The 15728-nt window shown below is 38.0% G+C and overlaps 2 protein-coding genes across 11 annotated transcripts in view; both read right to left on the bottom strand.

Moving 5' to 3' along the window:
* Positions 1 to 7121, bottom strand: part of unc13a (unc-13 homolog A (C. elegans)) — a 58082-nt gene extending 50961 nt beyond the window's left edge. For 2 of the 8 annotated variants that reach the window (XM_056378872.1, XM_056378873.1), the window contains exons 1-3: positions 6434 to 7121; positions 1726 to 1755; positions 1512 to 1611 (exon numbers count right to left, since the gene is read on the bottom strand). In XM_056378872.1, the coding sequence (XP_056234847.1) occupies positions 1512 to 1611; positions 1726 to 1755; positions 6434 to 6455 (152 nt within the window). In that variant the 5' untranslated portion in view covers positions 6456 to 7121. The remainder of the gene's footprint in view (positions 1 to 1511; positions 1612 to 1725; positions 1756 to 6433) is intronic. The other 6 variants (XM_056378877.1, XM_056378879.1, XM_056378875.1 and 3 more) reach the window with 6 other exon arrangements.
* Positions 7122 to 7946: 825 nt separating this feature from the next.
* hmg20b (high mobility group 20B) lies at positions 7947 to 13320 on the bottom strand. Of its 3 annotated transcripts, XM_056378881.1 has the most exons (9): positions 13252 to 13320; positions 12769 to 12855; positions 11815 to 12015; positions 11311 to 11431; positions 11116 to 11168; positions 10951 to 11017; positions 10519 to 10746; positions 10095 to 10227; positions 7947 to 8606 (listed from the first exon to the last, which is right to left on the bottom strand). In XM_056378881.1, exons 2-9 carry the CDS (start codon positions 12847 to 12849, stop codon positions 8594 to 8596), a joined length of 897 nt encoding a protein of 298 aa, XP_056234856.1. In that variant the 5' UTR covers positions 12850 to 12855; positions 13252 to 13320; the 3' UTR covers positions 7947 to 8593. The 3 variants fall into 3 exon arrangements, with proteins under 3 accessions (XP_056234856.1, XP_056234857.1, XP_056234858.1); XM_056378882.1 differs by lacking the exon at positions 13252 to 13320 and having other exon boundaries at positions 11116 to 11165; positions 12769 to 13223; XM_056378883.1 differs by lacking the exon at positions 13252 to 13320 and having other exon boundaries at positions 10531 to 10746; positions 12769 to 13216.
* Positions 13321 to 15728: the final 2408 nt, after the last annotated feature.

Here is a 15728-nt window from a genome sequence, read left to right as displayed (position 1 = left end):
CAGTCATAAACAGTATACACAACATATAGATTCATCAGGACTAGCTAGGATTTGTAATGTAACTACATATCTGTCTGGCAGATTCTCAGCTCACTAAGCACCCCTCATCGTTGAACAGTGCCTCCTCTCAAGCCCACTGGCTGTCTTAAGTGAATCAAAACCTAATAATAGCCACAGCTTTGATATGAAAATGCATCTTTCTATTTCCCTGGGATCCAGAGGAGTAATATGGAAAATGGTTGAATGGGGTACTAAAGTGGAAAGAGAATGATAAGAGGAGAAGAGGACGAGAGTGAGGGATTTAAAAAAAAAAAAAAAAAAAAAAGGGAAGAGGGCATGTGTTGCTTTTTAGTTTAAAGTTGTGGTTACAGATTAAACATAAAAAGAGTAGGCTGGCAAGACAAGCCATTTTCATCAGTTGTGTTTGGCAGTTTTTTTGTTGTTAGGTCGTTTTTCTGAAGTTATCAGGTGTTATGAAGCCCGGGTGGGCCCAGAAACCCTCTTGTTAGGTGTGTGAACACTGGAGCTGGAGCAGCAAAGACCTCACAGGTGTTACGGCATCCAAACATTCTTCAAATGAGAGAGAAAGACAGAAAGCAAGTGGAAAATAGAGGGGAAAAATATCTGCTTTTAGTAGCAATTTCACAGCTGACCTTGCTGCCCTGTGTCTTGCACAACATCTGTGTGCAGGAAAAATTAAACCCCTGAGGTGACATCTCTATTCAAGTGAAAACAGTATCCATTCCATATTTAATGCAAATAGTTTGAAGCTATTTATTAATATGGACCACAGACTTGCATTTGCCAACTGATAGTGACACTAGGTGTAGATTGTTGATTTCTTGCATGAAATTCAATTTAATTATTGTTTCACTCTTCAAGAGTGCACAGATACGTTCAAACATATTAGATGATATTGAAAAAGCTGCTGTGCTGCTGTACCAGCAAAGCTAGGGGAAAAGTAAACAGAGCTTCATACCTAAAAGAGTACTCCAGTGATTTCACATTGCCTTCCTATTACACTGTCAGGATCACCACAGACAGTTTTAAGACATGATAAAACCAGAGATGTCGTCTTGTTATATTTCACACATTCTTCTTCTTTGTGAAAACCTGTTGCCTACTTTACCCACAATGCAATGCATACAGTTGTTTGTCTGTGATCCTTTCTCTGCTACCTGCCAAGTGGGCTGTATGCAAAAGAACAAAAATGTCTGTCAACCAGCGAACTGTGTGAAAAAGACCTCTAAACAACCACAATCATAACTTTGTGGGTCCATGGTGAAGACAGAAGCTTCATTACACTATAGGCGCTATTTAAAGAAGGAGGCACTGAGAGGAAGACAAGAAGAATACAGTAAGAAATCATGAGTTAAAAGTGTGCGGCAAGGACTGTCCCACAATTAAGCAACTTTGGCAAAGTCAAAGAAGAAGACAGGCGTTAAAGGGTGGAAAGACGTGCTGCGATAAAAGAGGGGTAGAAGACTTAAGAGAGGGCAAGAAGCACTCACAACATGAAGTCCTGCTCCCAGCACGGCTGACTGCCACGCACAGCGATGGTTGTGCTTTTAACATTCTGCACCTTCAGGGTCACGTATGTGTTAAATTTCTCTGTAAAAAGGAAAATACAAATAGCATTGGTTATGACACTGTGTGTGTTCAACGCGATTCAGTGACAATAAGTAACAAATGGATGATCTCCACAGGTCACAGGTCATGACTCACCTTGGGGTCCATCAAGCTTGGCTTTCTTCACTGTAAACAAATTGAGAAAACAATGAAGAAATTAGTCTAACTGTGTTTGAAAAAGTGAATGGAAATATATTTTCAAACATGCTAGCAGGACACTGTTCAAAGATTTCACATTTTTATAGTGTAAATATAACACTCAGTGAATCCATTAAGGCTTTTCTCAGGACTTTTTTCAAGGACTGAGCAGTGCTGCCTTTTGTCTAACACAATACATGAAGCTCTGCTGAGATGCCACTGCCAGTTCCTCCACACAGGGACCTCTGGAGGTACCAGACTGACTTTTAAAAGAACAGTGACGTCAAAAGCCTTTCCATTATTCATTCAATCCTGCCTATGCCTAGCATCCCCATGTCCAACAGTGAGGTATTAATATTCACAGCTCTGGTTTTTAATCCCTGCTGATTGCCAGTTTCCACCGGTGTTACATTTAAGGAAAGAAATACAGGGAACAAGCATGATTTAAAATCAATCTAATTGGCTCTCAACAACAAGCCATTAAAAATCCTCTGAGCCTGTGTAAATAGTTGCAAGAAGAACAGTTTTATGATGTATGACCTACAGTTCAACTGTCTAACATAGAGAGCGCTGTATAAATACACACAAGAAAAGCCTCAACATTATTGCTGCAAAAGTGATGCTGACAAAGAAGCACATCCTCTGTCTTTTTCATAGTCAGTGACGGCAGAGCAGGTATGATAATCATTGTGGACAAATTTGCTTCTAAAAATAGCATAACCCCAGCAAACCCTTGGGATAATGCTTATCATTTAAATATCGCTCTGATTCATGAGGCAGGTGGCGGAGTAAGTGGTGTGGTGGAGCATGTGATTCTTAGCCAACTTCAAAGTAAAATCCCCTTCCTGATATTTTAGCCGCTGACAAGGCAGTCAAGCCTAAGGGGTAGGGACGGTTTATCTCGATGAAAGTACGGAATATACATTCAACAAAGAGACATTCAAATGAATTATTTCTTTGCTTTAAACAAACAATAAATGACAGATGCACCTCGGCTGCACCCTTGCCAACACTCTCCTTCTCTCTCAAACACTGTCCTCTTCTCACCATCAGCCAGTCATCAGTCCTCTCTCACTCTCTCAATCACTCGCTCCTACAGGCTCCCCCTGCCATGTGGCAAGTATGCACGTGTGCTCCCTTTCTATCTCTTTCTCTCGTGCTCCATTAATCTCTCTGTGCAGCCGGATGCGGGCAGAGCGAGCTGCATCCCCAACACTAAAAATAACCACTTCAGTGTGACAAGGGTGGGGGGTGCCGGAAAGGGGGGTAGGGTACTTACAGCTCACAGGCATAAGACTAAACCACCATCGCTGCAGTTACAGCACAGAGGAAAGAGTGAAAGGGAGTAAGTGTTATATATTTTCTGCAAATCCTGAACAGAGAATGTTGATTCCCTACCACAGTAATTACAGGATCTCATTTTCTCCTTCTTTGCTGGGGAAAATTTGTCAAATACATTCACTCATGCCCTGGTGCAAAGAAGCTAAAGGGGCATTTATTTCCTTAGGTTATGCGATCAAAAGCTTTCAAAGAACCCACACTTATATACAATTATACTGACACCGGAACAACAATATAAACCTGGAGACAGGAAATGCAGAGAAGAAATTAAAAAAAAAAAAAAAAAAAAGTTATAAAGACTGAGAGGTCATTACAGTCTGTTCCTGTTTACTCTGCCTGTTAAAACTCAGTAACACACCTGAAGTATACCCGGGGGAATATAATAATATTGATTACATTATAACTGTTTTAAACTACTTAAATTTAGTCATATGATTGACTGAGTGTTCCTGTCATGAAGAAAAGTTAAAATCTGTGAAATATCCGTGAGTGCAAATGCTGAGCCATCTAACATGAGACATTTCAGAGAACATAAGCACGGTATACAATATATGTACCCTTGGCATCATTGACCACACACACACACTCACACACACACATATATATATATATATATATATATTTCCATTAAAACACAATTGGTCTTTGCTTCTAACTATTTCCAGACTCCCAATAACCCTTGTAATTATTACAGCAATGCAGCAGTGTGTTTGAAATGGTAATAAAACAAGAACTAGCTAACGACAGTTTGGTGTTAAATTATATTCATTTCTATTGTCAGACATTCTGACTGCTTCCGCCATATGTTAATAATCTTAAGTAGATGTTAATGAAAGAAGGTGACACTAATGAGGATGTCTCTCATGGCTCGGTCTGTTATGAAGTTATAACGTGTGAACTTGCATCTCTCTACAGGGGGTGACAGTGAGAAGAGGCCAGATCTGAATATGCTCATTCAATTCACTGTGGCACATGATATCAATTCGAAGACTAAATCTGACATCACAAGACATGATGTAGAGTAGAACATGCACAAATGTCTAGCCATGCAATGCCACTGCAATATTTGTATCAGCCAAACTCACTGTACCATCGTCATCACCTTTATTACTTGACTCTGCTCACAGCCACTGTGAAAAAATATAATATCAATATAAACCTAGCTGCAGGCTTTACCAGTGTGTAGAAACTAATGAGAAAATGCCAGTGGAGACCTAAAATACCATTGGGGTTGCTATGCCAACAAAGCCTCAGGACATAAAGGGGCCACCAACAAGCCTGAATCTCAATCCTGACATCTGTGCAATCAGCTCTAGCACTGGTGTCAACAACGTACAGTAGCAGCGTCTTCAAAAACACTACAAGCCTTCTGCAACCTCTCCCTCAATCTGAACAAGAAGCTTGAAGGAAAAGCTTTTTCCCTTTTTTCCGTCACTGCTCCCGGATAAATCAGGCTCCACATTTATCAAGTGTCAGCGTAGGAAATCTGCCCAAACTGGACCAGAATTCTCAGAGTGCATGGTTCAATTTGTTCCTAGTTTTAGGCTTAGGTGTGATTGAGGAGCTTTTATGAACTGTCACAACTAGGGAAACTCATACCAATTCATCTGGGATTTTAGAGAGCTGCAAAGAGTTCTGTTCAAACTTGTTTGAGAGTTCCCAGGAAGTGGCAAATGACAGGATAAAGATGTGCACACATTTCAGTAGGAATTAAGATATGTAAATCTTTCTTGGGTTGGATTAAATAAATTTGTGGTTTAAGGGGCTCTGACAGCTGTGATTTCAGTAAATTTCACTCAAATTTAGTCAGTTTTTTTAAATGTATTAAATCCATTCTAACAAGATGGGTTTCATTTTAAGGTAAAACGCAAGACATCTTGCTAAGAAGCAACATAAAAAATCTTAAATAATTACTAAGTAGATGATTTACAATTTCATTGACATATTCTGAGATTCTTGATAAATACTTGAGTCTGCTGATATGAGTATGGGTCAAATGGTTTGAACTTTTGGTTCTTAAAGTGGGAACTGGGGATGACCAGTAGTTATTGAGGTGGTTTCAGGAGATCCCTGGGATAAAAGCATTTGATTCACTCAACATTTATAAAATCTGTCTATCCAGTTTCCCCTTAGACATTGAAATGCAAATCAATTGAAATGATACAGGACAGCAAAGGACTCCTCCTAATTAAAAAAAACAACAATAAGTTTTGATTAATAGAGGCCTTAAGTCTTGTTTATGAAATCCCCATCCTGACCATGCAAAACCAACATAAATTCACATCTTTTATATGACCACAGGTCTACTCTGCCTGTAAATGTTCAGTTTTTACAGTGACTGAATCTTTTAATAGAATCAGTGATGAGCTATTACATGTAAAAAAAAACAACAAAAAAAACAAAAACAAACAAAACAAAAAAACACTACATCTCTTTTGGATCCACTTTGTATTTGTTCAGTTGGAGAAATAATACATTATAGACCACATCATAGACTTCATTGAAAACAATTACAAATACATTTGAAAGGCAGTCATAATACAGCACAATGCTGTCTTTATACAGAAGACCCATTTGAAAACCAGTTGAGAAATCTTGAATTATTCAAAAGCTGAACAGGCAGTGGTTGACATTATAGAGCTCAATCAATAGGAGAAAGATAATTTAAGAATATCGCAGTCAATCACGTGGTTTAAAGAAATATCCTACTGTAAAGAAACCTTGACGGCTGCTGCACACGCCTTTTCTTGCTTGTGCAATAACGCATGGAAACTGAGATGCAACGTTTACACTTGCGATGATTTTTTTTTATCAAAATGCCATCTGCTTTCTGATATGAAACACCCTACGCTTCTGCTACAAGGGGACAAACAGAGTGGGTTACATCTTGTTTTACTATGTTTGACAGCGGCTGCCAGAAAGCATACACCTACTCCATAAATCGATAGATTCTATTGTAGCAATGCCAGGTTTTGTAAAATGAAACCAGGTTGTGATGGAAGATAACAAGAGTGAGATACTTGAGGGTGATTGACAGTCAAAAACAAAATAGATTAGAAATATGCAAAATTGCCAAAGGTGTTGGAAAGTATTAACCTCATCAACTGGGTGTGCATTAGTCTGCAATTTAATGAAGTAGCAGATAATAAGATTTCTCTGTATAATGGCTATTGCAAAATACTGATGGATGGATCGTTATCCTCACAGGTAAATACCGAAAAGCCGTAGAGATGCGACTTGGAGCTATTTAAGCTTCTCACACCAGCCGCTCGAGGAAATTAACAGCAAGTCGTCCCAATATGTAGATTGTTAGATTTTCTCTTACCTCCGACACACAGCAATGACATTTCTTATATGAGCCTTTAGTATGGGGTCCAGCTTCTTCACCAGCTTTCTTATCGGAGCTAATCTGTGCAGTAGTCAGCCCGGGAGAGACTCGCTGGGCTGGAGATGGAGAAGCCTGCCGTCGGTCGCAGACACGGGGCCTGGCACGACTCGTTAGGCTGGTCAAAAAGAAGTCTTCACACTTTGAGGGTGAGCGTCAGAGTCGCAAATCTCTCTGTCTTTTTTTTTTTTTTATGGCGTGTCTGTCTAAATTTGAGACCCTCTCCCCCCCACCCTTACACCTTCTCTCTCAGCTCCTCGCTCCCCAACACACAGCCATCTTGTTCAGCTTCAGCACCACCGCTGCGTGGACAGCTCCTGGCAGTGACGTCAGGGCGGTGGCGGCGGCGGTGTGTATGGGTGGGGGCGGTGGGAGTGGAGATGCTGAAACACTCTCCCTCTGTATTTTCAACATGTTTCTCAAATTTATTCTTAGGAAATGCTCAACTGATACCATCAAATAATTTCAGATTATCAACATGAAGGTGTCCAGTGTAAAATATTGTGATAACTGATCTGGACGATATTACCCAGTCCTACTTTTTAGGAAACACTACAACTCCAGAGGAAAGCTGACCAGGATATAAACACTGTGAGTCAGTTAATGGACATTCATCTTCACATACACCTAGAGCAAGAGTTTCGGTTATGAGGAAGCAACGTATGGATTCCCGTATACTGTGGCTCTCGTACGCACAAATTCAACTGGAAAACTAGTATATATACACGCACATGCACAGACATACATGTATATATGTAGGTAGAATTGAAACAATTAGTTGTTTAGTCGATCAACAGAAAATCTATTAATTTAGTAATTTTTCAGGCAAAATGTCACATTTTGTGGTTACAGGTTCTAAAATGTGAAGGTTTGCCATTCTTGTTTGACATTACAGTATATTGAATATCTTTGGGTTTCAGACTGATGGTCAACCAAACCATTTGATTAGGTCACCTTGTGCTCTAGGAAATTGTAGCAGGCGTTTCTCACCGTTTCCTGATATTTTATAAACCAAATGATTAATCAAGGAGAAATGAATTGGTAGATTAATTTAGAATGAAAATAATCTTTAGTTGGAGCTGTGAGGAGATTTAGTTAAGTGATAACTTGACTGTTGGTGCCTAAGATTACAGAGTACAGAAAAAGAAAAATATGTAATTTGTCATGAGCTATTAAACTTTGAGCCTTGGTCTGACTGAGTTACCACAGGCAAAATCTACACCACAAACAAACACAGTGATATACCCTTAAACTCTAGTCTAAGATTCAAATCATTAACTACTTCCTCCTGTGCAGGCCAACAGCTCCCCCTGCTGACACACAACTTCCCTTACAACTTCAGAGTTAGTTGGTATCTAAACATGCAAATTTGATAAGTTGGTATTAAATAATAAGGCATACCTCATGGCAATTTTAAAAATTGCAAAACTGCATACATTCATGTTTTGTTGGAGACATTTTAAGTATGGTTTAATGAACATTTCAAAAAATACAAATGTACACAAATATATAATTTTCTGACAATATGTGAAACTGCTTATCAATCCCACAACCTGCCATTATCAATATAAATTCAAACATGTATACCCTTACATTTTATTTTCATCCTTTCCAGTTTTTTTTTCCATGCAGTCTAAATAACACTACGTACACATTTTCCAACCGCCGCAGGCCAAATGGCATTCAATGTAAACTGGTTGTTCGGCTTATCTTATTGGACAGGTCATGGGCCTGTAGGTAACTGCTGATACAAAGCTATACAACAGAATTACGGTCAATCCAAATTTACTTACGGCAGTTGAGAAGTTAAAATTACATTACACTTAATGAAATTCCTCAACTGTAAAAACCCTCAACACTGCCACACAGATTTACATTAACAAAAAATCCTGTGCGTGAACACACATATTCCACAGAATAAATATATTCATAAAGAAGAGGCATGTAGACATTGTCTGTGTGTGGTGTTTTGAAGTGCTTGTACCCTTGCCTTTACTATCCTTGAGATATCCACATGTGTTGTTGAATGGCACTGACTTCACCTAATACCACTGAGCCCGTCGTGATGCAGGAATGAAAGGGTTTCTCAATGGAGTCTCCTCATAACTTCTCACTGACAAGGAATTACAGCATGCAGACAGAGAAAACATGATATTCAGATTTGAAAGTTGAGGAATACAACAAGGATAATCATGTCTGATATAGTCCCAATAATGTTGTGCTACTCATATCTTCTTGTTGCCTCTTTTCTTTTGGGGTTATCTTTGCTTACTGGTTTTAACTGCAAAGATTACAATAGAAAATAAATATATTGGAGCCGATAATAAATTGACTGAAAGCATACTTTAACATGATGGTAAAGTCAAAGTGATTTCTTAAGTTTTAACAATTTGACAGACGAAAAAAACTGATTTGTGGGAACTGTACACTACACTGAATCGCAACCACTTTTAATGATGATAAAACATTTTAAAACAGCTTTCTCAAATTCAGATTCCCTTGAGGCCAATTGTTAATGTTCTCCAGAAGGGCTGCTTACACACTCAGCCGATTATAAAAAATTTCAACTAAACACACTCTAGAGCTGAGCAACTCATCTTTTCCCTCAATATCCCATGTAATTTCCCCTTGGACCTATCATACTACTCTGCATGTTTAATGCCACTGAGATTATATGCCTACAAAGGCCCAAGAAAGTGCAGTCTTGACTGTGGAGTTTTTTTGATGAGTGGCTCTCGATGAACATAAAAAGAAAAATATTAAATGACAGTCGGTTAGGGCTGCGGTGAGGCATCCATGTAGCCGATGCCATTGATTACAATAATGGGTGCATCACAAAGATGGCTGCACCTGGTCAAAGCATGCAAGCTACAGCTGCAAAACCTGCAGAGGTTCAGGTGGCTTGTCACAGCAGTACATAAGAGCTAAAACAGCTATACACAGGCATCTTGGAGTGCTTTGTTTTTAGGTGCAATGCCAGCAAGACAGAAACGTTTTGTACTTTTTATCTCCCAAGAATTAAATAATAGGATTATTAACAGGTGGAACAAGTAATTTATGCACCGCTGCTGTTATGGTAACAACACGTTACACCATGTGTCATCTAACGTTGTTATTCAGCTGTTATATTGTCTGTTTCCTTTAATGGCCATGTATGACTGAGAAAATGGCTTAAAGTAACATTATAGTCTGTAAATCATTTCAAATACATCCCTTGATTATTCATAAATGCCAGTCATTTTCTTAAGTGCATATTACTCTAGTGACTGTATAAATCCATGCCATAAGATCTTTAAGTTTTAAGTCTTCAGTAAATATACTGATTCTCCAGTTCAAGGAAAGAGTTGCTATGACACATACATACAGTGATTAAATAAATCAACACTCACATGCCAATTTAATAGACACACCTATCTGATATCTGGTATGATCCAGATAACACTGTGTTTTTAGACTGATGTGTTCAGAACTACCTGATGTGTAGGTGGTAGTCCCGTACCCGTGATCAGTAGATGGTATCAGTGGTCAAACACAGGTTTAAATGCATGTTTAGTCGGCTGTGACATACATATGATATATGTGTTGAAAAGGTTTCAGTTACCTGTCAAAATGAGAGAGAACCTCACAAAGCTGGGTGAGCAGAGCACGGTGCTTGTGGGGGTTTCCCTCCAGCACTCCACTGAGACGACTCAGGTATGAGTCCAGGTTCCCAAGAGAGGCTGTCTCACCTGTACCTGTAAAAGAAAAACAGTAGAGTCAAATTTACCTGTCATTGATTGATTTTTTTTTTTTTTTTAAATAATGAAATTTGAGCTCTGATATAGCAGTTCCTAAGATGATTCAGTTTGTATTATAGATATTTAAAAATCTAATAAACTAGTCATTAAGAAGGTTAACATTATCAGTGCATTTATAATGAGAAATTAAATTAAATGAACTCAGCATGAAAATATAACATCATACTAGGAGATATCATTTAGGATTATTACTCTCCATGTGTCTTCCCTCTGACTAAATTCAGTCACCTGACTGCTGACCTGGCAGGGGGACTGATGAGAGACTGTTGACCAGCGTGTGTTTAATGGCCAACAAGTGCTGCTGAAGAGCCTGGGTGCGCTTCTCATCCTGCCCCAGTTCAGCCTCCAGGCGCTCTTTAGCATTGTACATGTCCTTAATGTGCCGCTGCAACACCGCATTCTGCTCCTCAAACTCAATGTTGGCCTTACGAAGCCGTCGCAACTCAGCCTCACGAGCTGAAACAACAAAGAGTAAAGTATAAAAAACATTTGATGAGAGTATAAGATTATGACCTAGATGCTTTATCTTAGATAGAACATAACACCTACAGAGTTAATGTCCTTTTAGCCAACAAGGTAATGGCACAATGGCCATGCTGAACACACAGCTTTGTGCTTCAAGTCAGAATGATTATTTTCCATTTTCAGTTCCTTGGTTACCTTTGTTCTGATCAAGAAACTCCTCTGTGAAGATAGGGATGTCGAATCTGCTTGAGAGGTCAGAGGCCTGAAGGGACAAAATCAGCAAATGGACAACTTAGCTGTGTGCATTCTATATAATCATGACATTGCAGAATATACAGTGAGGAAGATGTAGACGTGTACCTTTGTTAAAGAGGACCCTGAACTAGTACTGATGATGACAGATGGAGTGTCTTCTGAAAGAGAAAAATTTATGTCCAGTACAGCTCAGATGGAACAAACTAATGGAATAAGAAATTTACAGCATCTTGCCCTTTGTCCTGGTGATGTGGTGGTTATTTTAGAGGCATTAACATTACACGAGTAGAAACCAATCACCTTTCTTGATCCTTTTGTCCTGTATCTTAGCGCTGGTGATCTGATAGGCCTCAGTCTGCTGATATTCCTTCAGCTCCTGGGCATATTGCATCTTCTCCCGCTCCGCCTCGTCCAGATAGCGCTGTCAGTACACAAATAATGTTGTTATTTTATTGAGGGGGAAAAATCAATCTTGCTTAAAGATTTGAAACCTTCTTTTAGAGAAATAATCATGTTCATTTTATCATAAAAATATTTTTGAAAGCACGCGGATTTCACAACCATCAAAGTGGAAAGAACACCTCTGAACAAAATCTTTATGAATGTGAACAAGACAAATAATGATTCTCCTAGTGGCAAAACTCAAATACAGCAATAACACAATAACACCTGTGTTTATATTCTTGACTAGATTTCCATGTGTCATTGTGAATATCTGTCAAACAGGCCCAGTAATAAAGCAAAATTGAATACCCATGACACTGAATATAGCCCTTTGTAAATGTGGAAAATTTGAAAAGTTACCTGTTTGTCATTTGGGGCTAATCTTGTCCACTCGGCTCCGAGTCTCTTAGTGATTTCTGGAAAAGGTAAGTCAGGATATCGGGCCCGCATATGTTCCCGCCGTTCATTCAGAAAGCGGACATATCCTGTTACTGGTGCCTTGGGACCATTTGGTAGCACCTTCTTTCTTTTCTTTCCTTTTGGCCAACCTCTCTTTTTAGGCTGCACAGAAGGGAAACAGCACTGTTTGGTCAGTAAAATATCAGGAAATCACACTGAAGAGTCCAACCAAAACTCTACAATCCAAAGATAATCATAAACCATTATAAACACTAGGAAAATTTGAAAATATTCATATTTAAGTGGCTGGAACCAGAATTTTTGGCATCTTTACTTAAAAAAAAAAAGACAATTAATCAATCAGTTCTCAAAATGGTTTAACTTCATGTTGACTGACTAATTAATTAATTTATTAATTGTTTCAGCTCCACTACATAAACTAATACAAACAGTGTTATTTCTGTTATTGTCATTTAGGAGGCTATAGTTTGTAGTGCTGTTGAATTGTATTGCGTTATATTAAGAGATATTTCCTCTTTTTGCCATTAGTTCATCTTATTCATTGACTGGAAGTTGTCATGCAGAGAGAGTATGTAAGCTTAGTGAACCTCCACCCATCCAGTCAACATTGCATGTTTTTTCAAAGAGTTAACTAAAATCCAGATATTTTGTCGCCTTCTGTAAATTTATAACCTATATGAAAGTAAGATTTACTCCAGGTCTGTTGTAATAGTGTGAATTACTTTAAGTTTACCAAACAATGGCAAGTGAGCATATAGTGAACTGTATAGTAAAAGTCCTTAAACAAAATGCTCAATGGAATTCAAAACAGGACAACCTTATATGCAAATAAGGAGGCAAATTTAAAGCAATTTACAAACCCTGTTTACCGTGATCGGACGTAGCAGTACTCACCTCCTCTTGTGGCTGATCCGCTGAATGCGAGGCTCTGGGCTGCTGCGATGCATCACTCTGCTCCTGTTTGATCCCTCCCATGATCTCCTTCCGTTAAAGTATGAAAACACGTATTTATCCGTCAGGGTTGTGTCGTGGAAGGTGTGTGTGCACAAAAGCGCGTGAGAAGTTGTAAAAAAAACTTAAAAAAAATAAAAAAACAAGATATGAGCAATTGTACATTTCAGCATTAATGACCCCACAGTGTTGCCGCTTCTGATGCTAACCTGCCTGCTAGCAGTTCAGTGAGGCTAACTGGCCGCACTGTTGTAACACACACACACACAACGGGCACAAAGGTAATCCAAACTGCTCCTCCCCCAAAGGAAAAATAATAATACAGCAAAATACATATTAGTACGTTCAATAATGTTTATTGACTCAGGACAGTGGCGGTTTTATACAATTGTTTCTACTTTTTAGGATAAACGTTTTATTACTCACCCGATAATGAATCCTTTGGCCAAACAGGAAGAGAAGCCCGTCTGCCTGTCATCTGATTGGTCGGTGCGCAGACTCATGATTGGCTGACTACATACTCCCTCAGCCCACTCACTAGTATGCGTATACTGGTATATATCATGTACCAGTAAAACACATAAAGCTAGATTACTCAAAGTTGTTGCATACTAATTCTTAGAGGATGATAATTATTGTAGTGGAGTGGAAGTATAAAGTAGTACTAAAGGGAAATACTAAGTACAATACACGTACTTCAAAATTGTATTTTGTACTTGAGTAAATGTTTGTAGTTATTTTCCACTACTGGCAGTCTCTAATGAGCTAAAATTAAAAACCGTTTTCATAAAATCTTGAACTTTACTATTGTAATAAGGCATATATGTTCTCATGCTTCCCTAATATGGATAATGTGCCGTAATTGTGGCAAGATGTGGGTGTCGTTTCAACAAAAATAAATTAACGTGCCCTGCCTCAGTTTTATTTTGAAAGTCTTTGCCGGAAGCTTTTTTTATTAATTACATTACATATTCAAAGTAAGGCACAAAAGAAGTAGTCCAACATAATTAACAAAGACAGACAACAAATATGCGCAGCGCCAGGGGTTATAAACAGATAAACAAATATAAACTGAAAATGCTATAATAAGAAAGATATTTTTTGTTAAAGTATACTATAACTAACTAAATAACTAAATAACTAAATCATATTAATATTTAAAATTTGGAGCACAGATTGAAGGTTTTTTTTTTTTACAGCTTTACTATTACATGAGGTAGATAATGTTCTGATATAGGACTCTGCTTCCTTCTTAAAAGTACAAAAAGAGGGTTTAGTTTTTAACACCTTACATTTATGGATACAAAACTTGGCAGGTAGTATGATGAGATTGCATATAAAATGTTCATTTTCTAGATCGCTTGTATAATTTGTGAACCCAAACAATACATCCTTCAAACAAAGTAAAAAAGCTTCATAAATAAAGTCCAAAATGAAGCGACAGATGCCTTTTGAATTCATTAAGCCAGTGTCAATGAAAGCATGTGTCGGCACTCTAACATCTGGTTTCAAAACAAACACAAGAAATCGAATTCTAATATAAATATAAATATAAATAAATTCTAATATTTATTTGTATAGACTGGTGCAAATTGATGTTTGGCGTACAAATACAGGAGGGCAACATGCACATCTTTCAGAAGCAGTTACTGAAACCAAAAACAGTTATATGGTTGTGGATCATTGTCTCCACATTGTCTGCTGTGCCTTATTTCTTTTACCATATTATTTGAATCAAACCCCTTAGAGAGCTTAAACACACAAAGAGTTCTCCTCCATTTTACAATCTATTAGGTTATTAGCTACAAAAGCAATTGATAGAAGAATTTGTTCATGGTTTTCAAAGTCTGGGAGTTAAACAGAATTTATCACAAACTTAAGTTCTGACAGAACAAATTAGTCACGGTTGAGTTGGGCTTGAACCCAAAGACACATGTTGGAAAGCAGCAACTTCAACAGCTTGTTGGCTGCCTCTGAAGGATAGTCTTACTGCTACAACATAGTGTGTAAATAACATCTTAATAACTGAGCCCTGCAGTATCATAAAGGTCATCTCTGTAGAGTTGGGGGAAGTCACCTAATTAGACCAGAGCAAATATACCAACATGGGTATCTGTTCTTTCAGTTGTGGTGCCAGAAATTTGAATTACTAAACCATTGCACATTAACCTAATTGAAACCTTCACCATTCCAAAAGGGTAAAATGATGGTTTATAACTTAAAAGTGTAAACTTACCCTCCTAATTAAAATAAATATATATATATTAATAAAATTACAAAAAGAAAAAAAAAAAATCTTTGTTGATGCGAGTACTCTTGACAAAAACCATGACATCAACGATCACTTTGAAAATGGGTCTCGGGCCTGGTTTTATTGTTGATATAGATGCACGTAATTGCTACATCAGCAATCAACATTTTAATTCCCATTTTTGGGTAATAACTTTTGGGTTACAACTGCAATAAGGTTTCATGGAAATGTTTTAGACCTTCAGATATAAATTTAGCTACCAACTTGAAGCGATAATTACAAATGAGGCAGCTCCATCAATATTATCTGCAAATTAGGCACATATCCTGTCATGTCAGGCATTCTTTGTGGGCATGGTATTAAACTTGTTCGAATGTTCTGATCTGGCTGTAATCTGAACACAATCCCACTCACTTCAGTAGTACAGCTGTATTTCTTTCAAGAACCAGGTTTCCACTGTTTTCCACTCACCTTTAAAATTTAAGTTTGTGTCTTAGCCAAAATGGACATAAAAATGCATCACAGAAATGTGATGCAACTTTGTGCAACCGACTTCACATCAAATCTTCAGTATTCAGCACATCACAGCACCCCCCAGACATTACAGTAGACCATAAACATGTCTAAGGTAAGAAATGAGGATAGCAAGACA

This window comes from Seriola aureovittata, chromosome 6, assembly GCF_021018895.1.
Source record: "Seriola aureovittata isolate HTS-2021-v1 ecotype China chromosome 6, ASM2101889v1, whole genome shotgun sequence".
Lineage (NCBI taxonomy): Eukaryota > Metazoa > Chordata > Actinopteri > Carangiformes > Carangidae > Seriola > Seriola aureovittata.
Note: the sequence above shows the minus strand (reverse complement) of the source record. Positions and strands in the feature narration are given on the sequence as shown.